At 58.4% G+C, this 23,793-nt stretch overlaps 1 protein-coding gene across 3 annotated transcripts in view; it reads left to right on the top strand.

Moving 5' to 3' along the window:
* JARID2 (jumonji and AT-rich interaction domain containing 2) overlaps positions 1-23,793 on the top strand; it is a 224,763-nt gene that overhangs the window by 177,664 nt on the left and 23,306 nt on the right. For all 3 annotated transcript variants that reach the window (XM_055129559.1, XM_055129558.1, XM_055129560.1), the window contains 2 exons: positions 9,339-9,508; positions 19,186-19,362. In XM_055129559.1, coding sequence (XP_054985534.1) covers positions 9,339-9,508; positions 19,186-19,362 — 347 coding nt within the window. The remainder of the gene's footprint in view (positions 1-9,338; positions 9,509-19,185; positions 19,363-23,793) is intronic.

The following is a 23,793-nucleotide window of genomic DNA, read 5'->3' as shown; positions in this document are numbered from 1 at the left end:
GGCTCTTGGAAGCTTTTGGAAATGAAATGCCTCTTGGATAATCTGTTCGCACTATGTAACCACAGCCCGTGAGTTGGAAATGTCTTCGGTCAGATTCTGGCACTCGTAAAGACATACAGCTGGCATGTCCTTCTGACTCCTGCATTGTCTTTCCCGCTTTCACCGTGAGGCAGTGTTTGCCCTGGCACGGACATGCTTTTTGTGTAGTTTTGTTTTGTTTTTTGGGCCACACCCGACAGGGCTCAGGTCTGACTCCTGGCTCTGTGCTCAGGGACCACAGGATCAATCCTGGCCAGCTTGGGGGACTCAGGAGATGCCAAGGATTGAACCAGCACGGAAGGCAAAGCACCCTTTCCCCTGCTGCACTGTTTCTTGGGCCCATGGCAGATATTCTTTTTTTGGGAAAAGCACGGAGAGCCTTCATCCTGGATCTGAAGTTTCGCGCGCGGTTGTGTGTGTGTGTGTGTGTGTGTGTGTGTGTGTGTGTGTGTGTGTGTGTGTATGCGCGCATGGGGTGTGGCTGGCTGACTGCGTTGCCTTGGGGATAGCAGAACATGCAATAGGTGGTAACCGATAACACGTGTGACATTTGTGACTGACAGAACAAAAGGGCTTTGTTGCCACTTTAATTGTTGATTAATGACGATTCCCCTCAAATTTGACACAGTTGCGTTCTAGAACACAAAAGAAGTCCGTGTCAAATATTTCCTTGATCATGACAGTCGTGATTTCCAGGCAGCTTTGGTTCTTTGACACTTCGGGATGCTGCGCTAAGCTGCTTAAACACGCTGCTGCCTGCTTTTCTAGGGCCCGGGTTGTGAATGAAGGCAGCGGATGGGGTGGGGGAGGGGATTTTGGGAGCTGCTGCTGCTGTTTGGGGTTATGCGTGCTTGCTCTCCTCCAACTTAGCTTTTTGATGGCTAGAGCCGTTACATATATTTCTAGGTGGTTTTGGAGTATTCCTCAGGATGACTTTGGGTTCTGGAAGGAGTCGATCTGTTCCCTTAACTGAATGGTTTATCCATTATTTTCTGGATTATGTCCCTTTTTTTGGTCAGGGGGGTCCACTGGAACTTCCCCCCCCCTTTTTTTCTGGAATCCTCTCAAGAGAAATCCTGACAAAGTTTCACTTGTCGGAGTAATACAAGACGCAGGGCAATGGAATCCCCAAATTCTGGATTTCCGGTTTATGGGTCCCAGCTGTGCTCACGGATCATTCCTGGTGGGGTTCAGGGGACCACAAGGGGTACAGGGAGCCACACCCCGGGTCAGCTGCCGGAGCCCTACCTACTAGGGACTGTTTGTCCAGTCTCTGCTGTTTGGACATTTCCTGGATGGAAAGAAATTGAAATAGAAGCTCAGTGGGGCCAGAGAGATAGAACGGAGGGTATCGCACTTGCCTCGCCTGCAGCTGACCCAGCTGACCCAGGCGCCCCGTATGGTCTCCTGAGTCTGCACAAATGGAAAAGGAAAGAGGAAAGAACTAGAAGCTTTCGTGTTGCTGACCCCTGCACTGTGCTGGTGTACTGTGGGGGTGGGTGCGCCCCCCCCCCCCCCAGCGTGTTTAATAATGAAGATTTAGAGACCCATAAACCGGAAATCCAGAATTTGGGGATTCCATTGCCCTGCGTCTTGTATTACTCCGACAAGTGAAACTTTGTCAGGATTTCTCTTGAGAGGATTCCAGAAAAAAAGGGGGGGGGAAGTTCCAGTTCATAGCAAGCTTTTGCTCCAAATAGCTGCCTGTGTAACTTAATTAAGACAAGTGCTGCAAATATTTAACATCCTGTGGTTTTTAGCAAAAACAAACTATTCCGTCTGTTTACATGTAACGTAAGATGAGGCCTCTGAACCGGGACGGCCGGCGCTCCAGAGAGTCCCGAAAGGGCCGCGTTCCTGCGACCCGCCCGCACATCCCCGGCTGTCATTGCCCCCGCAGCCTCAGTATCAGCGAGTGCGCCGTGGGCACTTCCTGCCAGCGATGCGCACTACACAGGGGCCGGGGGGCGGGCAAGGGGTCTCTGACGGCCTCTGGGCTCTCTTGGGGGAGGTGTTTATTTTCTCTTCCTATACAGGATGTTTACAGGCGTCCTGTGTGGTTTGCGGGGCAACTGGACCTGCATATAAATTTAGTGGGCCGCCGGCCCCTGTCTGGACCGCTCCACACACACCCCGCCCCCCGGCACGTGTACGTGCACATGCGCGCACACACACACAAGAACACACACATTTATTTCTTTGAGGAGTTGCCAGGTTTTAGAGGGGGGTGTGTGTGTGTGTGTGTGTGTGTGTGTGTGTGTGTGTGTGTGTCTGGGGACAGAATAGAGTGGGTAATTATTTGGGGGATGGAAGCACGGGACCCTTTTTTTTTGAATAGGCCTTTGAGCGAGTTGGCACGGCTTCAGGCCAGCTCCCACCCCGGCACAAAGAGCGCAGTCGCGCTGCTCATTTCGGAGTTGCCAGACCACGCGTCCCCGCCGCCGCCGAAGGCGCACACCTCTTTGTTTCGGATTGAGATGTAATCTAAGTAATTGGATTTGCCAGCTTATGTTTTTAATATTGGAAGATCGCGTTCATAAAACGGTGTTTTGGCACCCACGTCCCTTCGCGAGGAACCAGCTGGACATTTTATTCAGGAAGGCCGCCGGCCCCCCGGCACGGCTGGTGAGCACCCCCGCCAGGCACCCGGGACACAGGCTGCGTTTAAGGAGCCCAGAGATGGCCGGGCCGCCTTGTGCCGGGCTGCCCCTGGGGTGGCGTCTGTGAGCGAGCACGAGCGGGTCTGCTCTGCGCTGACCCGGACCAGCCAGGAGACCGGCCACCCTCTGGGGGGGCGGAGGGGGCGGGACCTGTGACGCATCCACTTAGAGCTCAGGACTATTATCTTTCGCAAAAATATTGCTGTTTTCAGTGCGTTCTTAGGAAAATAAAGGGCTAGATTTAATTTTTATCGGACTGGAGCAATAGCACAGTAGGTAAGGCGTTTCCCTTGCACACGGCTGACCCGGGTTCGATTCCTCCGTCCCTCTCGGAGAGCCCGGCAAGCTACTGAGAGTATCCCGCCCATACGGCAGAGCCTGGCAAGCTCCCTGTGGCGTATTCGATATGCCAAAAACAGCAACAAGTCTCATAGTGGAGACATTACTGATGCCCGCTTGAGCAAATCAATGAACAACGGGACGACAGTGCTATAGTGCACATTGTGTGTGTGTGTGTGTGTGTGTGTGTGTGTGTATTATATATATATTTGCAGCCCCAGGGCCTCACACAAAGCCAGCACGGTACTGTTGCGGTAGCCCCTTCCTTTGTATTTGAAGATTTATTTAGGGAACACTTTTATATCAACAAGTTCAGCCTTGCGGGTGGGAGGGAGGGGGAGGGGGAGGATGTCTGCTGGCTTCCTGCTAATTCCAAAAGGGAGGTCACCTGGGCCAGAGCAGGGGCACGGCCTTTTCTGTATGACTCAGAGGATTGGTGGCAAACCAGGAGAAAGATGGGCCCCCTGCCTCCTTAGGGGAGTTCACGCAACATGACCTGGAAGTACAAGCACGTGTGTGTGTGTGTGTGTGTGTGTGTGTGTGTGTGTGTGTGTGTGAAGCAGCTCTGTGGCAGCGCTGCGGTCCATCTTCTGAAACCAGTTGCTGGTGTAGCCGCTGCCCTCGCCCAAGGCTCTGCCGAGTGTCTTTCCCCCAGCTCCGGCGTGTGTGACTGTTTCCGGACTTTCGGGCGTCACCCATGAAGTGCGTCGCAATGCAGGGGACCCGGGTGCAGCCCGTCAGTGGCACGGTGCTGACGGGTGTCCCCGCAGCCCCCGTGGAAGGCACGACGTCCTCCGAAACCACCAGAAACGGCTGCCCGGGTGCTGGCACTGTGGGCGCGTGAGGTGAGACGGAGGTTGGGTTCGAGCCCGGGTCCCGGGGCGTGCCTGCCTCCGGGATGCATCTGCGAAGCATCTGTGACGAGCTCTGCGACAGGGACCAGCAGGAAGGGAACTTCTAGCACATGTACCGTAGCCGGAATGTTCCCCTGCGGGGTGACAGCAGCCGCCAGCCACGGCCGGCAGAGGGGAGGAATGTTCGTGATGGGAAGTGTCGAGTCGGCCAGGTCCCCTCCTTGCTTGATCTCGGGGCCCCCGGCAGACCTCGCCCAGTCGACGAGTTTTCCATCTTCTTGGCCCGGAGCCGGGCGGGTTTTATGGTTGTGATGGAGTCGCCGTGGGGTCCCCGGGGGGCTCTGTCGCTCTTGGAGCAGCCCGGTGTGGCTGAAAGCACCAGACCCCAGCCGTGGTGTGTGGCCTCAGGCCTGGCTGTCACCCCAGCTTGTGGCACCGGGTGGTTCTCTTCCTCTGCCGTGTGGATTCCTCGGTGCATTGAGGATGTTCTTACAGTTCCTCCGTTTGACAAAGTATAGCAGGGAGCAGAAAGATAATTCACGGTTAAGGCTCTTGCCTCGAGCCCGGCCGAGCCCCAGATTAGGGTCCCCTGAGCACCCACCGGCAGGAGAGGTGCTTGAGCCCAGCCACCAGACACCCGGGTCTCTTCCCCCACTCCCCAGTCAAGTGAATACAGTTGTTTAAAAGAAATAATAGAGGCATGGATAGGGCTGGAGTGATAGTACAGCAGGCAGGGTTCGGTCCCCGGCATCCCATATGGTCCCCTGCCAGGAGCACTCCTGAGTGCAGAGCCAGGAGGAACCCCTGAGCTTTGCCAGGTGTGGGCCCCCGCGCTGCCCCCCATCCCACCCCAACAAAACGAAACAAAACAAATAATAAAGCCACTCATTCTCGTCACTTACCTCAAACACCAGCCCGAAACGGCATCGTGGGTCTCTCCTGAGAACTCGCGGTTGGCACCTGCCCCCTGATTGGCACCGTGGAAGGCGGGCGTCGGGGTGGTTCCGGCCTGCTCCTGCCCGCTCCTGCCCCGCCCCCGGTGGCCCCGTCCGCGTGTTTATCCCTGTGTGTGAGCGTGCCGCTGTCCCCCACGCGCCGTCTGCTTGATCTGTTCCGCTCGACTGGCTGCAGTTTGATTTAATTGGCCCTTTGATCGAGCGGAGCGTGGGGGATTCCTCGCACGCCCGCCGCACCGGGGAAGCCCTTCCCCGGCAGTCGGGCAGATGCCAGCGTGGCCACGTGTCAGGCCCCGAGCCCCTTGGAGCCCCAGTGCTGAGTGTCTGGCCCGTGGGCCGCCGGCCATGGCAACTGAGTCCGGGCCGAAGCCTCAGCAGCCCCCGCCTCTGGCCTTGCCCCAGGCTCTGGCCTTCTCCAGCCCCCTGAGTGCCCCTCCTGTTTGCGTTTCCGTGGGAAGCGTTTTTCCCTCCAGTCTCGGGGCCTGGAGCTGCGGTTCCTGGTGAGCGTGGCGGGAAGTGTGCTGGATAGGCCACGGCCACAGCCAGGGCCCGGGGGAGCACCTTGCAGCCTGCTGGGACAGGCAGGGGAGCACCTCGCAGCCCACTGGGGACAGGCAGGAGAGCACCTCGCAGCCTGCTGGGAAGGCAGGGGAGCACCTCGCAGTCTGCTGGGGACAGGCAGGGGAGCACCTCGCAGCCCGCTGGGACAGGCAGGGGAGCACCTTGCAGCCTGCTGGGGACAGGCAGGGGAGCACCTTGCTGCTCGCTGCGCCCCAGGTCTCCCGAGTGAAGGCGCCACGTTCCCTCTTCTCCACACTCGCCCTCGCGGCTCCGTGCTCCCAGCCCCGTGTGGCGTCTGGCCCTCCTGCTGAGAGCCACGCCAGCGCCCTGGTAATCCCCTGGGCACCACTCGGGGTGAGATGCCAAACCACAGACCAGCCCGGCCGCCCAGCGCTGTCTGTGTGGGTCCTGGGGTTCCTTCCTTCTTTGGGGGGCGGGGGTGGGGGCGATGCTTCCTTTTGCTCACTCCACGGCGGCTTTGTTGTCACTGTCCCCCTGAGGCTGTCACTGGGCAAAACGTGGGCTCTGGTGGGAGCGGCGGGTCTCGGAGGTTGCGGGATTATAGAAGGGATGTAGCAGTCCTCTGTGTGTGAGTGTGTGTGTGTGTGTGTGTGTGTGTGTCTGTGTGCGCGCACACGCGCTTGCTGTTGTGCCAGCTTCCCATACTTGTGGCATTTGTGTGTGTGTGTATGCTTGTGCACACGCGCATGTGCTTGCTATTGTGCTGGCTTCCCATACTCGTAGCATTTGTGTATGTATGCGTGTGTGTATGCTTGCTGTTGTGCTGGCTTCCCATACTCATGGCGTATGTGTGTTTTTTTGTGTGTGTGTGCACATGCGCACATGGTGTTGTGCCGGCTTCTAATACTCATGGCTTGTGGGTTGTGTGTGTGTGTGCGCACGTGTGCGCTTGCTGTTGTGCCGGCTTCTCATACTCATGGCATGTATGTGTGTGTGTGTGTGTGTGTGTGTGTGTGTGTGTGTGTGTGCGCGCTTGCTGTTGTGCCGGCTTCTCATACTCATGGCGTGTGTGTGTGTGTGTGTGTGTGTGTGTGTGCTTGCTGTTGTGCTGGCTTCGCACACTCATGGCATCTGTCGCCGTTGACGTTCGAGACACAGCACACAGGAAGCGGCGAGCAGTGTACCTGCCGGCCGCCTTTCTCTGGCTTGCCTCACTGTGCAGCGTGTGGGGGCGGCTGCTGGAAGGACAGTGCACACGTTCTAAACTGGCCCGTTAGAAGTCAGACGTTTCAGCAGGAGGGTGGGGAGGGAGGAGAAGAGAGTCACCGCACAGGGAGGGCACGGGGAGGAAGCGGCCCGGCTCTGCCTGGCGCTCTGGAGACCTGCCGAGACGGAGCGTGAGCGGATGGGAGACGGGTCCTCGTGAGCTCGAGCCTGTAGACTCTGCCTTTACTCCACCTCCCGCGAACCAACAAATTCTTGTGGGGCCGGAGTGATAGTTTGGCCGGAGTGATAGTTTGGCAGGGAGGGCGTTTGCCTTGCACACGGCGTTTGCCTTGCACACGGTTCGATCCTCGGCATCCCATCGGGTCCCCTGAGCACTGCCAGGAGTAATGCCTGAGTGCAGAGCCAGGAGTAACCCCTGAGCATTGCTGGGTATGACCCAAAAGAGAAAAATAAATAATAGACTCTTGCTTGTTTGCGAGCCGCGGTGCTCAGGGGCTTTCTCCTGGGCCCTGCACTCATGCCTCACCGCTCACGGGCTCAGGGATGAGGTGGGGTACTGGGGGTTGAACCCGGTTGGCCACAAGCAAGACACGCGCCTGCCCACTGTACTCGCCCCTCAGCCGCTGCGCTGTAAAGTTAATCAAATACCGGAGGACTGGAGCATGCGCTGTGCAGGCGGAGTGCCCCGTCCCGTCTCCCATGCCATGTGGGCCCCTGAGCACCACGGGAGCAGGCTCTGAGCATGCACACACGAGCTTAGCGGTACTGGGTGTGACTCCCCCCAGAGAACATGAAATACCCAGGTGCACCCCATAGAACACCTGACAGGGGGACCAGACACACGCCCCCACCCTTCTCCTCACCCAGCCTCTGTCCTCTCCGGGAAGCCAGCCCCTGCGTGTGCCCCCCGCCTCCTATCTGGCCTGTCCAGCCGCGGGCAGTCAGGTGGTGGCCGAAAGCCTCCATCTGCCCAGCACGGGGACCGTGTTGTGGGCCCTGACAAAGCCTCGTGATGTTTGGGGTCTCTGGGGAACACCCAGGCCTCACCCAAGTGGGGACTTGCCCCTGCTGTTCTGGGTTCCACAGTGCTGCTCTGGTTTGGGGGCGTTCCTCCTCCCAGCAGTGTCAGGGGTCAAACCAGTGCCACCCCTCTGGGCCCGTCCTTCTCCTCCCTCCCGTTGCCTGCCTGCCTGCCTCCCTCTGTCCCTCCCTCCCTCCCTCCCTTCCTTCTCTTTTCTTTCTCTTTCTCCCTGCTTCCTTCCTCCCTCCCTCCCTCCCTCCCTCCCTCCTTTCCTTCCTCCCTTCCTCAGTTCCTTCTCTTTCTTTCTTTTTCTATTTCTCCCCCTCCCTTCCTTCCTTCCTTCCTTCCTTCCTTCCTTCCTTCCTTCCTTCCTTCCTTCCTTCCTTCCTTCCTTCCTTCCTTCCTTCCTTCCTTCCTTCCTTCCTCCCTCCCTCCCTCCCTCCCTCCCTTTCTTCCTTCTTCCCTCCCTCTCCCTCCCTCCCTCCCTGCCTCCCTCTTTCCCTCCCTCCTTCCCTTCGTTATATTTTTCAGAAGTTATTTCGGTCAGTTCCCCCATGGTGCTTGGGAAAATCCTCTCATGCCCAGGCTGAGCCCCAGCCTCGGCCACCGCACTGGCCAGGCCCGTTCTGTTCTTGGGTCAGCTGTCTGTTCCGGTGAGGGACGGGTCCATGCACGGCCTGTCTGCTGAACCGGAGCGGGTTAGGATTGGAGGGTGCCGACTGTTACAGTATAGAGGGACTGTTACAGTATAGAGCATGGCCGGGGGGGGGGGGCGGGGGTATTGCTGGTGGGGGCCACTTACAAAGGTTACCGAGTTCAGCATTATTAATTAAGACACCGTGGCTACTGTTCATGTCATCCCAAGGAGCTGTCTGTGCTTTACCAATGTCTGCTTATTTTTTTCTCTTATTAAGCACTAAAAATGGGCTTTGAAGGTTTATTTTTGTTCTTTTTTGTTGAGGCCTTGTCAGTCCCCAGAGCTGAGCGTGTCGTGGGCGCACCAGCCCCCTGGCCGTTTGTTCTGTAGGGCCACTTTTGACTTTCCTTGGTTTTTCTGGGCCCTCAAGGACTGTCCTGAGCAACCCCCACCCCAGGGAACCCACGCGCCCGCGCAGGACCCGACACGGGCACGGCAGGGTCTCGCCCAGCCGCGCCTGCTTCTCCCGGAGGAAATGGGGGTCTCGTCACTGGAGCGCAGGTGGCGGCTCCTTGAAGCTAAATGTCAGCTTGTCCTGAAGTAGGAAGCAGTCTGTTGGCGCCCGGAGAGAGGGGGGAAACGATAGTTTCTGCTCCCTTCTGGCGTCAAGCAAGAAACACGGGAATCTTCCCTGGCTCTGGTGGGGCCCGGCTGGAGCCCCTCCGGCTGGGCTGGCCGCACCCAGTGACTCACAGGGGGCAAAGTCAGGACTGCAGGAGCCGTTGATCCCCGTCGTCCAACACTCCGGGCACCCGGGCTTGTGCCCACACGTGTACACACGCACATGCGCGTGGACGTCACCAGCGTGTAAAGCACCGCCCTCCAGCCCCGGTCTGGACAGGGCCTGAAAACGGGCGTGTGGTCGATGAGCCCGCCAGAGCCAGAGGCTCGTTAGATGGACGGGGCTGGCCTGAAACAGCCCCACTCCCCCCCTTCCACACCTGCCCGAGTTCGTGTCGGAGCTTGATTGCGGTCCGTGGGTCGAGGCCCTCTGCTCACGCGGGATGCTCTCTGCTCCCTCAGGCCCAGGCTGCAAGCACAAAGGAAGTTTGCTCAGTCCCAGCCGAACAGTCCCAGCACAACTCCGGTCAAGATAGTGGAGCCACTGCTGCCCCCGCCGGCCACGCAGATTTCGGACCTCTCCAAAAGGAAGCCTAAGACAGAAGATTTTCTCACCTTTCTCTGCCTTCGAGGTAAGACTGGGACCCGCCCGCGTGTGGAAGAGGGAGAGACCTTGGGAGGGGGAGGGAGAGGGCTCTGGGAGAGGAGGGCTGATGGCGGGGCCCAGTCTAGATGCTCCTGTCTCCCTCCCTCGAGAAATGAATGCCTCGTGGCCGTGGAGCACGGCCCGCAGCCCAGTCCCACCTCTTTCTGCTTTTCTTTCCTTTTTAAGTTTTTGGGTCACACCTGGCGATGCTCAGGTGTTCCTCCTGGCTCACGCACTCAGGAATTCCTCCTAGCGGTGCTCAGGGGACCCTATGGGATGCCGGGGATTGAACTCAGGTTGGCCACATGCAAGGCAAACGCCCTCCCCGCTGTGCTGTCACCCCAGCCCTCCTCTTTTCTTAATTCCTCTTTTTGTTTCTTTGGCTGGTTGTTTTGATAGTAGTACTAACTGTTGACAGTGCATAGGTGCTCTGGGACATGTGGGGCCGGGGGAGGGGGGGCAATCAGCCTGTGCAGGGCAAGCTTTTAAACCCGTGTGTTCTTTCTCTGTCCTTACAGTTAGGCCTTGAAGTATGAAAGATTAAATAGATGACCCCAGTCTTAGTGATTCTTCCTGTCGCGTTGCCTGGTCATCATACACTGGGCTGTGTGTGTGCATCCTTGTGTGGTGTGCGGTGTTCCAGCCCAGTCTTCTACCACTATCGTGCTGGGTGGAGTGGAAGGGGGTCCAGGCTGGGCCTCGCGGTGTCATGCACACAGGGTGGGTGCCCGAGCCCAGAGCCCAGAGCCCAGAGCTCTCTCTGACCCTTTCTAGAGTTGCCACTCAAGTAAGCGCTTGGGCCAGGGAGGCGACTCAGGTGCGGGAGCGCATATAGAGCGCGTGTGAGGGCTGGCGTTGGGTCCCCTGGCACCATACGGCTGCCCGAGCACTGTGTGGTATAGCCCTGCAGACCCAGCCCCCACTGTGCCCCCAGGCCAGAGCACCGAGCCGTGAGGCCTAGAATTTCTAGCACAGGGACATCACTGGGGGGTGCCTGGGAGAAAATGAAAGTAAGAATGAAAGTAAGGTTCCCAGCCCCATCTCCCCCCCTCCGCCCCCCAACACACACACACACACACACACACACATACACGCAGGGGCTACTCCTGCCTGGGTGCTCGGGAAGTAGGCAATGTTGGGGATCGAACCAGGGCCACGGGCCATGTGTGCTGACCAGTGAGCTACTTCCCGCCCCCAGGGTGGCCTGTTGTTGAGTCCCAAGGCACCTGCTGTGGCTCTGGGAGAGCTGGAGGGAAGTCAGGAACTGCCTCCCGCCCTGCCGGCGGCCCCGGGAAGCGGCCCCCTCGGCCGTCAGCTCCTAGTCGTGGTCCGAGCAGCAGCCCTGGGCGGCTCTGTGAGTGGCAGGGAGGTGCTTCCTGGTGTGAGTCACTGAGTGTCAGCACAGAATCGCACACACTTAGTCTTGGTCCTCGGGGTTGGGGTGCAGGACGGACACACACACACACACACACACACACCCCTGCTGCAACCGTGAAACGGGGTGCAGGACTCACACACACACACACACACACACACACACACACACACACACACACCACCCCCCACCCTGATCACTTTTGGGGGAAAGGGTCTCCAGTCCCACCGGGTGCCCTAGAGGCTGCTGGGGGGGGCGGTTGTGTGGTTCCCGGGGTGGCCAGAGCAGGGCATATGTCCAGGGCCTGGTTTGGAGACACCCCCGACCCCGCAGGCCAGTCGTGGTGGCCGGCAGAGTCCACAGTCGGGGCTCCAGGGAGCGTGCTCTGAGCCGCGCGCTGGTCTGCTCTTCCCTTCCTGGTGCACATTCGCAGGCCGAAGAGTGTGTCCGGTTCCCACACACCCATGTTCCGTGTCCCGTCACCTCGCCCCTCGGGCATGTGGGGGCCGAGGGAGGCGTAGGAACAGGCACAGCTGCAGAAGGGAAGGGGTGGGGGCGAGCTGCAGGGCCCACTCCGGGCGGGGAGGCGGGGACTCCTGAAACCGAGGGCACGTCAGGAATGAGGCTCTGCCGGGGGGGCGGGGGGGGGGTGCGGAGAAACCCCAGATCTGGCCTCTCTCCTCGCCCCTCCGTGCCTCAGCGGTGAGCACTGGCGTGAGTGGGGAGGAGTGAGCACCCCCCGAGGGTGGAGGCGCACTGTGTGTTCTCCGGCCCCTCGGGCCTGGCGCTGCCCCTTTTACCCCTGGGCAGTTGGACTCGGTCTCAGGCCGGAGGAATGGACCGGCTGGTGCAGGGGTGGGGGCTGGCGGGGGCTACATGTGGGTCCCGCCTGAGGCGCCTCTGTCCTTGCCCGAGCCTGCAGGAGCGGGCGGGCGGGAGTCTCCCCGCAGCCTGTCCCCCTTAATGAGTCCTGTCTCCTTCTCTTTGTTCCGACTCTGATTATTAACAGATTAAAAGACTTAACACTGCCGAGCAGTGGCAGGTTAAATGATTCTCTTATTTACATTTTCCTCCTGACGCATCTCCCCCCACCCTCCACCCCCCACCCCTCTGCAAGGGTGAGGGGGGATTCCCGCGGGGGATTCCTGCAGCCCGTCTCCCCACCTCCGCACGCTTCCCCGCTGCTCCCCGACCTGGTGGCAGGGGTGGTGCGGAGAGAGCGGGGCCAGAGCTGGGGGGATTCCTCTTCCCGAGCCACAGTGCCAGCCTTGCGGGGCGGGGGGCCGGGGGTGGGGGGTGCTGGCGCCTTTGTTCCCCTGCCTCCCGGGCTCTTCCCCAGCCGCTGTCACTCAGCCGCTGATTAATTCAGCAGACCTTTAGTGCACGCGTTTGATATGCCAGACACCGACGGAAGAGAGACCCCACGCCCGAGTGGGTGGGGAGTGGGAGCGAACAATGGCCGAGTGCCCGCTCCTGCGGGGCCGGACCCGGACGGCTGCAGAGGGTCCCTGAGACGCTTGGGGGCGGGGGGGGGCAGGGGGAGCACTGGGCTTGGAGGGAACTCTGCAGAAACCCTGCCACGGCGTGCCCTGGGGTTTGGTTTGTGCCTCGGATGCCCCACATTGAAACCAGGAAAGTCAGCGGGTTTAGTTTGCTGAACCCGGGGCCAGGCGAGGGGTCCCACTGCCGTGCAGTTGGGAGCTTCACTTTGGGGCATGGGAGGCACTGGCCTTGCACGTGGCGACTCTAGTCCGATGCCCGACCCCGCTCGCGGTTCCCTGAACATTGCCAGATTCAGGGATTCCTGAATGCAGAGTCCGGAGTAAGCCCTGATCACCGCCGGTGGCACCCCCAAACCTGAGCACTGCCGGGTGTGCAAACACCCATTCCCTCCACGAAAAATAAATATTTAGAAGCTGACCAGTAAAAGGACATCCTGGTTCTGGTTGTCTGTGGGAGGCTGAGGTCAGCTGCATCTTCGGCAGATGACCTTGAACCTGCCCCCAGCTGGGGCCAGAGTGACAGGATAGCGGGAAGCGGGGGGCTTGCCTTGCATGCAACCAACCCGGTTTTGATCCCCGACATCCCATGTGGTTTCCCCCCAAGCATTGCCGAGTGTGGCCCCAAAACAAGAACAAATTAAAAAAATAGATGGTCCCAGTGGCTGGAGAGATAGCACAGTGGGTAGGGCGTTTGCCTAGCACACGGCCGGCCCGGGTTTGATTCCCAGCATCCCATATGGTCCCCTGAGCCCCACCAGGAGTAACTCCTGAGTGCAGAGCCAGGAGTAACCCCTGTGCATCGCCGGGTGTGACCCAAAAAGAAAAAAAAAAAGAAAAAAAAGATGGTCCCAGCCGTCGCCTCATTGGCGAGAGCAGGGAGCCTGCACTCTGGGGCGTACTGCAGTGGCCCAGCTGGGGGGCCTGTGGTCAGAAGGCTTATGTACTATTTACCAGCGAGCTTGGGCAGAGGCGGAGAGGGGGAGGCTTGGCCCGATTCGGAAGGAACGCCCGAAGGAGACCAGCTGCACAGAGCAGTTTCTAGACGGAGACCCGCCCACCTGCAGCGTTGCCCTCGAGACAGTTGTCAGCCCCCTTGGCGAGGGGCACCTACTTGGCTAGTGCGGGGGCAGAGGTGGCCTCTTGCCAGGGCCCCTTACTTACCCTTCAACAGCTTCTCGGCGACTGGCGCTCTCAGTGCCAAACCCCAGAAACGGCAACCAGGACGTTCACTTTGCTCGTGCCTGCTTGACTGTGCAGATAAGGGAGGGGATGGCCAGATGGGCTGGTGTGAGGGGTCCGGGGGAGGGGATGGCCGGACGGGCCGGAGTGAGGGGCCTGGGGGAGGGGATGGCCGGACGGGCCTGTGTGAGGGGCCTCGGGGAGGGGATGGCCGGACAGGCCGGTGTGAGGGGCCTCGGGGAGGGGATGGCCGGACGGGCCGGTGTGAGGGGCCTCGGGGAGGGGATGGCCGGACGGGCCGGTGTGAGGGGCCTCGGGGAGGGGATGGCCGGACAGGCCGGTGTGAGGGGCCTCGGGGAGGGGATGGCCGGACAGGCCGGTGTGAGGGGCCTGGGGCTGCCGTGCACGGCCCATCCCACCCCTCTGCGAGCTGCTTCGGGCGCTGCTCTTTGCCTTCCTCGTCTTGGGCCTCCCACGTGAGGCCAGGGCGTCCCGGGCTCTTGGACAGAGGCAGGCGCCCAGCACCAGCCTCATTGCACCCGAGGTCTGGGTGTCGCGGAGAGCCACCCTTTGCTTCCAGGGAAAGGAAAGCAGGGTGCCAGGAAGGACTTTTCGCCCCGTGTCCCGCACACTGTCATGCAGTCCCCATTCTTTGAGGACAGGTTTCTGTTCGTGTCCCAGAGTGCTGCATGGGAATCCACAGAATGTGGGATTCTGGTGCTGCCCGAACCCTTTAGAACTGTTAGTGGGTGGGAGTTTGGGAAGACCCTCCTGGACACTCCTGCCTGCCCAGTCCACAGGGAGGGACTGTCCGGCAGGGAGAGGTGGGCTTCACGTGGCTGTCCGCCTCCGAGGGTGCGAGAGGGGAGTCCTGGGGCAGCGTGAGGGTCTTTGGGTCCCCGGGGAAGAGGACCGAGCCCGGGAGGTGCAGAGTAGATCTGGTGCTGGGGACCGTGTGTCGTACGGGACCTGGTGTTTCAGGGGCGTCCTTTCCTCAGCCCTGGGACCCTGCCTTTCTCTCCTACACAGGCCCTACACTTCCCTGGAAAGTTGGTTGTTTTTGGCTCCGAACCACACCTGGCTGTGCTCAGGATCACTCTTGGTGGGGCTCGGGGGAACCTATGTGGAGCCGGGATCTAACCTGGGTCGGCCGCTTGCAAGGCAAACTGTGTGTGTGTGTGTGTGTGTGTGTGTGTGTGTGTGTGTGTGTGTGTGTGTGTGTGTGTGTGTGTGTGTGTGTGTGTGTGTGTGTAAACATTATGCTACAGGCTGTGTGTGTGCGCGCGCGCGCGTGAGCATGTGTAAACATTACATTACAGGCTGTTGTAGGCTGTACTACCTTTTCAGCCTTGGAAGGGGGTGTGTGTGTGTGTGTGTGTGTGTGTGTGTGTGTGTGTGTGTGTGTGTGTGAAAAACATCATACTATAGGCTGTACTACCTCTCTTGCCTTGGAAAGGGGGTGTGTGTTTAAATAGGGAATCACAGGCCCAGCTCCTGCCACATTTGTGTTCTACCACTTGAGCCAGTTCCCCAGTCCAGAAGTTTTGTTTTATATCAAAGATGACAATTTGGTCCATCAGCTTATATGTCCTTAAAGATCAGTCACAACAATGGCAGCTTTGTTCATGGGGTCAAGTCCTGAATTGGACTCCCCAGTAAAATAAAAGTGCCCGGGGAATCCCCCGAGGGCTTTTCCCAGAGAGCCCAGCTCTGTTTGGGCTGGCTAAGGGTACAGAACCGGTCAGGGGCGGAAGATAATAGGAAAGAGGGCTTTGCCCTGTTCTCCGAGAAGCTTTCGGTCTGTAGAAACACAGTCCAAGTTAGAGAAGGCAGGCGCTTGGATTAAAACGGTTTCTGTTGTGGTTGCAGCATACCACAGTTTGATTTTTGTCCAGATGAAAACATTTGGTTTTCACTTCAGTAAATATTGTGGAGACATTGCCAGCTAATTCTGAAAAGTAATGAAATATGACTTTGGCAACACGCAGATGCGCCGTACTCCCGGCTCCACTTATCTGATCCAAGTTCAAGTTTTTTCTTTTCTTTTCTTTTCTTTTCTTTTCTTTTCTTTTCTTTTCTTTTCTTTTCTTTTCTTTTCTTTTCTTTTCTTTTCCTTCCTCCCTCCCTCCCTCCCTCCCTCCCTCCCTCCCTCCCTCCCTCCCTCCCTCCTTCCTTCCTTCGTTTTTCACATTTGCAATGGCTTGAATAATCGGGAGAGGGAATCAGCCTGCAATTGAGTGGAAAACTGTAGCTATGACACCCACGTTTGCCACTGGAGGACAGATTCCTCCCGCCTCCCCAAACACCGCACCACCCTTCTCAGCCCGTGGAAGGGTCTGCGCCTAGTCTCGGTCTCTAGAACTTGAGGATTTGCAGACGAGCAGATTTGCAAGGGAGACCTCGAAGTGTTTCCCGGGCTGGTGAGACAGGGGAGCTGCCTCCCTCGGTGTGGGTGGGGGGCGGGGGGCTGGGCTGCCACTGCCAGCCGTATCGGGTAGGGCACCTGCTTCCTGCTTCCAGGACCCGGGTTTCTGTCCCTGGCACCCAGACTAAACCAGCAGCACACACTTGAGCACTGTGGTGACCTTGTCATCATTTTTTCCATCTTGGTGGGCTCTGGCCTGGGGGTGGGGGCGCGCCCTGTGGCTGCCGGGGGGCCTTGCTGGAATTTCCTCTCCGGCTGTTGCTTGTTCGGGGTCTGTGCGTGCCTTGTCCCGGTCCAAGGCTGGCCGCGTGCTGAGCTCTCCGCCCCCGACCTCAGGAGGAAAGACGAGTCCTGAGTCACTCCTCTGCGTCCGTAACTGAGCCCTCTGCTTACCAGAATCTGTCGCTCACGGATAGTTTCTCACGCATCGTTTACAAACACAGCCTTCTCTTTTTCCACATACCACGACCTTCGTCTCTGTGGACGCAGCATCGTTTGGTCATGGGGCGCCCATGCGGTCATTCTGTACTGAAGCAGGGAGGGGGGGCGTTTGTCCCCCTGAGAAATAGCGTGGACTTCAAGGGAATCCAGATGGGAAGGGGGCTCATGCCGGGCCATGCACAGGGGTTACTCCTGTCTAATGCACTCAGGAGTTACTCCTGGTGGTGCTTGGGGACCATATGGGATGCTGGGAATTGAACCCGGGTCGGCTGCGTGCAGGGCAAACGCCCTACCCGCTGTGCTATCACTCCAGCCCCAAAGGGGCATGAAATTATACCCCTAAGTCACATGCAGTTACGTAAGCAGACCTCATCTCGATTAAAAATAAATATGTAAAAATACCTCCTCCCGCTACGTGCGCGCGTGTGTGTGTGTGTGTGTGTGTGTGTGTGTGTGTGAACATGCTTGCTTTCTTTTGGGTTAGTCACAGACCTTGGGTGCAGAGCTGAGCTGTGTGTTTTCTCCTTTTTTACCCTCTTGGTACATCATCAGTGTTCACGCCTCTCAGAATTTCTAAGCCCTAAGTGTAAGGAACATGATCATTGCAACTTACCTGCATCTTGAGAGTTTTTTTTTTTTAAGTCTCCATCTCTCTCTCCCCCCCCGCCCCCCAAGCAATTTCCAAGGAGAAATTAATTCTTTATATATTTCACTTGTGGCCTGTGTTCAGTCTGGAGCGATAACCTTTGCCTTGCATGCGGCCAACCCAGGTTTGATTCCACTGTCCCTCTTGGAGAGCCCAGCAAGCTACCCGTGGCGTATTCGATATGCCAAAAACAGTAATAACTAGTCTCACAATAGAGACATTATGGTGCCCGCTCGAGCAAATCAATGAACAGCAGGACGACAGTGCTACAGTGCATATAATACACATTATATACAATAGCATATTGACTTTATCCTGTATGTTACCTATTTACGTAGTAACTCCAACTGCTATGTCAAGTACAATGCTTTTTGTGTTAAGACCGTCTGCCTTATGAGCTTTCTGTTGAGAACCTGCTTGAACGTGACTAAAAACCCGAAGGAAATGACCAGCCTCTCTCCATTCTCCTCTCCACTGAAAGACTCTGGGGCCATTTCCCTTTTGGAATCTCAAGCCATCCTGTCTGCACCCCCAAACACTGAGGGGCCAGTCTCAACTTTCTGGGAAGTGGGGGGGCTTTGTTTGCCACACGGGTCCCCAGCAGAGAAGGTTGTAACTGTCTGTTGGGGGTCTGAAGTCTCCCTTGGGGGGAAGGAGAGACGATTCGGGCTTTGGTGTCTGCTGATGAGGTCGGAGTTCGTTCATTGGCGGGGAAGTGGACAGGAAGAAGAGGTGAAGTGTTACTGTTCTTGGTCCTCACGCCGGCTGGTCAAAGCTTCCATGGAAAGACTAAAAGGGGGTCAGGGAGGGGAGGATTGAGGTGGCCAAGAATGATCTGAAGGGGTTTACTTTGAGTTTCACCCTCTCTGCTCCCAGTACACTGTACCAGTTGGCTGGTCGACCCCCTTCTGGACTGCCAGTCATTGTTTAGTAGGAACAAACTATTACGATTCATAAGGATTTTATCATTCTTGAGGCACTGGGTGTGTTAGTGTCCAAGATACGATTTCCTGCGTGCCCCGTTCAGACACCAGACCCTCCACGGACCCACCCTTCCTAAGTTTATTTATGATATTGTTGCCGTATCTTTTTTTTTTTTTTCTTTTTGGATCACACCCAGCGATGCACGGTGTACAGGGGTTATTCCTGGCTCTGCACTCAGGAATTACCCCTGGTGGTGCTCAGGGGACCATATGGGATGCTGGGAATCGAACCTGGGTCAGCCGCGTGCTAGGCAAACGCCCTACCCGCTGTGCTATGGCTCCAGCCCCTGTTGCCGTATCTTAATGCAGAAATGCAAGCATTTGGGGAGTTCAGATGTCATGGTGTAAGAGAATTCAGATATGTGTTCTCCTGTGGGGGTTGTTTCTGGTGTTTGACCTATGTCACACACCTGACAGTGCTCGGGGATCACTCCTGGCAGACCTGGGGGAGCCTACTTGGTGCTGACAACACAACCTGGGTTGGCTGCACGCAATGCAAATTGCCTTATCCACTGTGTAAGTCCGGTTGGTCTGGTTTGTGTTACTCTCCTAAACACACCTTCAGCCGTTATTATGCCGGAACTTATTTTCATTTGCTGTCGACCTGATGGTCCTATCAGAGTTCCAGGCCAGTCGTCCCTCCCCTTTGGATGCACTTCGCTTCCCAAAGGAAGTGTCCTGCTCTGGTTTCGCCATTAGCGTCTTACGGATTGGCCTTTATTTTAAAATCCATTTGCCTAAATTTACATTTTTCATCTAGGAAGTTAAGTCCAGAATCACCTTTCTTCCTTGACACTGTGAGGAGACGGTTCTGTTGATTCGCTTCTCTCCCTCGCTCGGTGGTTCAGTCTCTGGGGTCCGGCCCCGTCCTGCACCCGCCCAAGAGCTAGTCAGGTTTGAAGAGGTTTGGTTTGTGAGGTTTGGGGACTGGGATCGTCCCCTGCTGGGGGATTTTGCTCGCAGTCTGTCCCGTGCACACAGATGGAGCTCTGTGTCCGGGGAGGGGAGGGGAGATATTTGTAAAGACAATTAATAATAGCAGTCGAGCCGCCTCGGGGGTCCGACGTTAATGGTCCAGAGCTGCGCTGACGAGGCCTCTCTCCCCCCCGCAGGTTCTCCCGCGCTGCCCAACAGCATGGTCTATTTCGGAAGCTCTCAGGATGAGGAGGACGTCGAGGAGGAAGATGATGAGACGGAAGACGTCAAAACTGCCACCAACAATGCTTCATCTTCATGCCAGTCAACCCCCAGGAAAGGAAAAACCCACAAACATGTTCACAACGGGCATGGTAGGTGCACGGTGGGCGAGGGGCGGTCGTGGGAGAGAGCAAGGGGTTTCGGGGAGAGCCGAGACAGCCCCGGAGGAGGAGGAGGGGAAGGAGAAGGAGGAGGGAAAGGAGGAGTAGGAGGGGAAGGAGGAGGAGGAGGGGAAGGAGGAGGAGGAGCAGGAGGGGAAGGAAGAGGAGGAGGAGGAGGAGGAGAAGGAGGAGGGAAAGGAGGAGGAGGGGGGATGAGGAGGAGGAGGGAAAGGAGGAGGAGGGGGGATGAGGAGGAGGAGGGAAAGGAGGGGGAGGAGGAGGAGGAGGGGGCTGCCAGCTGGTGAGGGCGACGTCTGGATGCTCGCCAAGGGCGGGGCCCCCAGAGCAGAGACTCACACACCCCTCAGGACACGCGCGCGTGGCTGGCAGAGAGCTTGGTCCGCACGAGCATCGTCGGGCCCAGGGACCGTGTTCGTTGCTGCAGATTCTGGGATGCAGTGGCGGCTCCTGGCACCTCTGATCGGGGACGGCTGGGAAGTCTGCGGACCAGGGGCCAGAGAGACAGTACGGGGACCTGGGCTTGATCCCGGCACCCACTGCGGGTCCCTGAGCCGGCCAGGAGCAGGTCTCGAGTGCTGAGCGAAGCCCTGAGCGCCGCTGGGTGTGGCTCACGGCGGGGGGTGGGGGAGATGAAGTTGGTGAAACCTATAGACCTGCTTTTATTTAGTTACTTGTTTGGGTTTTGTAGGTGACACTTGGTGATGCTCAGGGGTGACTCTCGGTCCGGTGCCCTTGGCCCCCACCGTGAGCTCGGCTCTCCTTGCCCCCTCTGGTCTGGGTGAGAAAGGTGCCAGCCCCCAGAGAGGTTTGCTGACGGGAAGACCCGGAAGAGGGCAGCGGCCGACCTTTCTGTGGGCCCGAGGCGCGCGCTGCTTGCTCCTGCTTCCCCGGAGAGGGGCCTCTGGCCGGCGTGGTGCTCCTGGGTTTTCTGCGGCCAGAGCAGTAGCACAACAGCCAGGCATTTGCCTTGCACAGAGCCAGCTTGGGCCTCCAGCACCCCCATGTAGTCCCCCAGATCCCACTAGAAGTGATCTCTGCGTGCAGAGGCAGGGAGGCAAGAGTAAGCCCTGAGCACTGCGGGGTGTGAGTCCCCCATAAAGGGGGAAAATAAAACCATATCCCAGGGGGCACCGTCTTAGGCTAGAACTCAAACTCCTGAGGTCCTGCTTTGTGGTGGGCGTTTCTTCCCCTGCACACAAGCCAAGTAAGGCCACTTGGGGCTGCCGGGGGTGGGGGGTGTCCCTGCAGAGCGGCACGTGGCCCAGGGCTCCGAGGCAGGGCCTGGAGGTCATCTTCAGCCGACGCTGCTCCCTCCCGACGGTCTGCGGGGCCTGCATGCGTTGTCGGGGCCTAAGCTCAGTGGCCACTGCAGGGGGCGCAGATGTTCTCCGTTTGGTCTGGTTTGGGGGCTCCAGCCGCCCCCCCCCCCCGCCCCCCCCCCGCCTCCCCGAGATGTCACGGGCAGGGTGCCGTGCGCGCTCCCCTCCTCTGTGGTTAGCACAGCTGCTTCTATTTTGCTAGCGCCTGGAGTTTGCAGAAAACTCTCGGGTACACAGAACCTCAGATGATCCCGGCAGTTAGGTAATCACCGCTGGAACCAGAGCAGCAGCCGAAACCCGCTTCTCTGGGTGTTTACGTTACCAGCTGATATTTGAAAGGACTCCTGGAGTATTTTTTAATCTTTTTTCTTTTACTTTTGTATTGAATCTCTGTGGTAGAGCCTTCTGTTCATGATTGGGTTTCGGTCCTGCCGTGTTCAGCACCCATCCCTCCACCAGGGTACGCTTCCGGCACCAGTGGCCCCAGGTTCCCTCCCATCACCCCCCGCCCAGCCCCCCGGCCCTGCAATTCTTTTTTTTTTTTTAAGGTTTGTATAAGCGCCTATTTTCTCCCCTCCCGGTTGGGGGTGTGAGAGGTGGAGGAGAGGAATCGGCACATTTCACTCGGAGTGAGTCGGACTCGGGCCGTCCTCAGTGTTGATGTGTGGGCTTAGCAGAGCTGCCTTGGGGAGAGTTTCTCATCCCAGCCACGCATGGTATGATCTTCTCCGGGTGGTTGGCCGTCACGTGGCAGGGAGGCAGCGGGGGGACTTGCTCTTCCCCGGATGCATCTTTTCCTAAAAAGGGACGTTTCTCAAAACCCTTTTCCGACAGTCCGTCACTGGCCTCCAGCTGGAATGATGTCACTGCCAGTAAGCGACCCTTTGGCTGAGTGCAGGGCATCCCCTCCCTGTGGTGGCCCTTCACTGGAGCTGCGCCCACCCCCGGGGCCGTGGAGGGGCTGCTGGGGCCAGTGGGGGCCTCACCAAAGCCTCAGCGGGGAGGATGGGAGCTCTCTGAGAGCCGTCTCACCCCCGCTGTCATTTCACGAGACGCCTTCTTCACCCCGGCTTTATTGGCAGCTCTCATTATTCCTTGGTGAGGCAAGTGAACCTTCGGCGCCCGGGGCTTAGGGTGCGTCCCTGTAGCCGCAGGGCCTGGGGCCACTGGGCGCAGTGGCTCCGCGTCTGCTCCTGACCCTTAGCTTCTGTTCCCGTGGCAGGTTGGCGCCAGTCCTCCTGTCCTCTGTCTCCTAGAGGAAAACAACAGAACGATTCTGATCACCCCTGGGTCTCTGTTGAGTTGGTGCCGGGCCCGAATGAGTGGATTGATGTGGGGACACCTCCTAGCCCGAGGGGGAGAGCACTGTCATCGGTCCAAAGCTCTGGAAGCCCGGAACTGCCCGGACGCAGGTTTCCGTGGTGGTTGGTTGTGTGCTCGGGTGACCGTCGGAGGGTGTCCCCAGCACGCGGGCTTTCTAAGAGGCCGCAGTTGGCAGTGTGGGCGGTGGCCGGGCAGCTCTGGCCGGGGGTCCCAACGTCCCTGGAAGCCTCTGCTCCTTTACGTGCACTCCCCCTGGTGTCAGCGTGGCCGGCGTGGAGACCCCCCGGCTTACTCAGCTCCCTCTTCCTGCTGGCGAGGTTCACCGGGGTCTCGCCTCGCCGGCTCTGTGGGCGCCTGATGCCAGGACCTGGCCCAGAGGGCAGCATGAGTAGTGATGAGGGTCTCCGGACAGACTGACAGTCACCGAGGGACTTCTCCGGGCCAGGCTGTCTGCCTGCGGGGGACCCTTCGGTTCTGAAGCTACTAGAAGAATGCCTTAGGTTCCAGAACCTTCCGACCAGTGTGCGAGTCTGACAAAGGTCTGTGTCAGGCCCATTGTAAACCAATGCTATTCGTGCCCCTGGTCCCTAGTTTCAGCCTGTCGTGTGTGTGTGTGTGTGTGTGTGTGTGTGTGTGTGTTTGTGTGTGTTTGTGGCGGGGGGGGGGGGGGTTCACTATCCCCGGAAGCCTTCCTCTTCCCAATGACTTTAGGGTGTGCTTCAGGCTTGGTAGGAAACGTGGCCACTGCCTGCTTGTGTCTGGAAAAGCTTGGAAACCCTCCTGCACGCCTCTGCATTTTAATCTCGCGCCCGTTTCTTTTTTTTTTTTTTCTCTTTTCTTTTTTTTTGCTTTTTGGGTCACACCTGGCGATGCACAGGGGTTCCTCCTGGCTCTGCACTCAGGAATCACTCCTTGCCGTGCTCAGGGAACCATATGGGATGCTGGGAATCAAACCCGGGTCGACCGCGTGCAAGGCAAACGCCCTACCTGCTGTGCTATCGCTCCAGCCCTCACACCCGTTTCCAAGGGGCTCTCCCCCATTGCACTCGGGATAACTCGATCCCCCCTGCAAGCCCACAGGTGGGCCAGACAGAAATCCTGTCCCGGGCTCCCCCCCACCCGGTGATGGGCCTTGTGGAATTTATCTTCGTGGAATGCAGGGGCTTTGTGAGGTCCCCGTGATGAGACACTTCATTTATCCCTCCGGCGTTAGCGGGGCCCTCCCAAGGCGCGCCCGCACGCCTGCGTTTTGTTTCTCGAGACTGATAGAGTATGAAATCTGTCTAGCCTGTCTGCCTGCGGTCCCCCCAAAGACCGCTGGCCCAGCCGCTCCTCTTCTGGGCCCCCGCGTTCCTTGGGCCTTAGACACGTGGCACCTCCCCTGCCTTTCCTCCCTCTCCGCTCCTCCGGGGCCCCTGGGGCCCGAAAAGCCATTTTTCAGTGACAAAAACCCTTCGTCGTGATGAATGGGTCTTGCTGTTGCCTTGACCTTTATTCGTAGAAGGCCGCGCGCCCGTTTATGCCTTAATATCACAAGGTGTTTGGCGCGTACATTAGGAAACGCATCTCCATGGCTCTTCCGCCTTGCCACGGGCAGTGCAAGCTGCTGCACACCTTCTTGGCATCCGAAGGATGGGACAGTCGCAGGTAACTGCTGTGGAGACTTCAGAGACTCCCATCCCTGGCCGTATCACCCTGGATGCCCCCATCTCACCTGGTCCTGGAAGCCGGGCAGGGTTGGGCCTTGTTACAGTTTTAG

Source organism: Sorex araneus, chromosome 2, assembly GCF_027595985.1.
Source record: "Sorex araneus isolate mSorAra2 chromosome 2, mSorAra2.pri, whole genome shotgun sequence".
NCBI lineage: Eukaryota > Metazoa > Chordata > Mammalia > Eulipotyphla > Soricidae > Sorex > Sorex araneus.
This window is presented reverse-complemented; position numbering and strand designations above follow the sequence as displayed.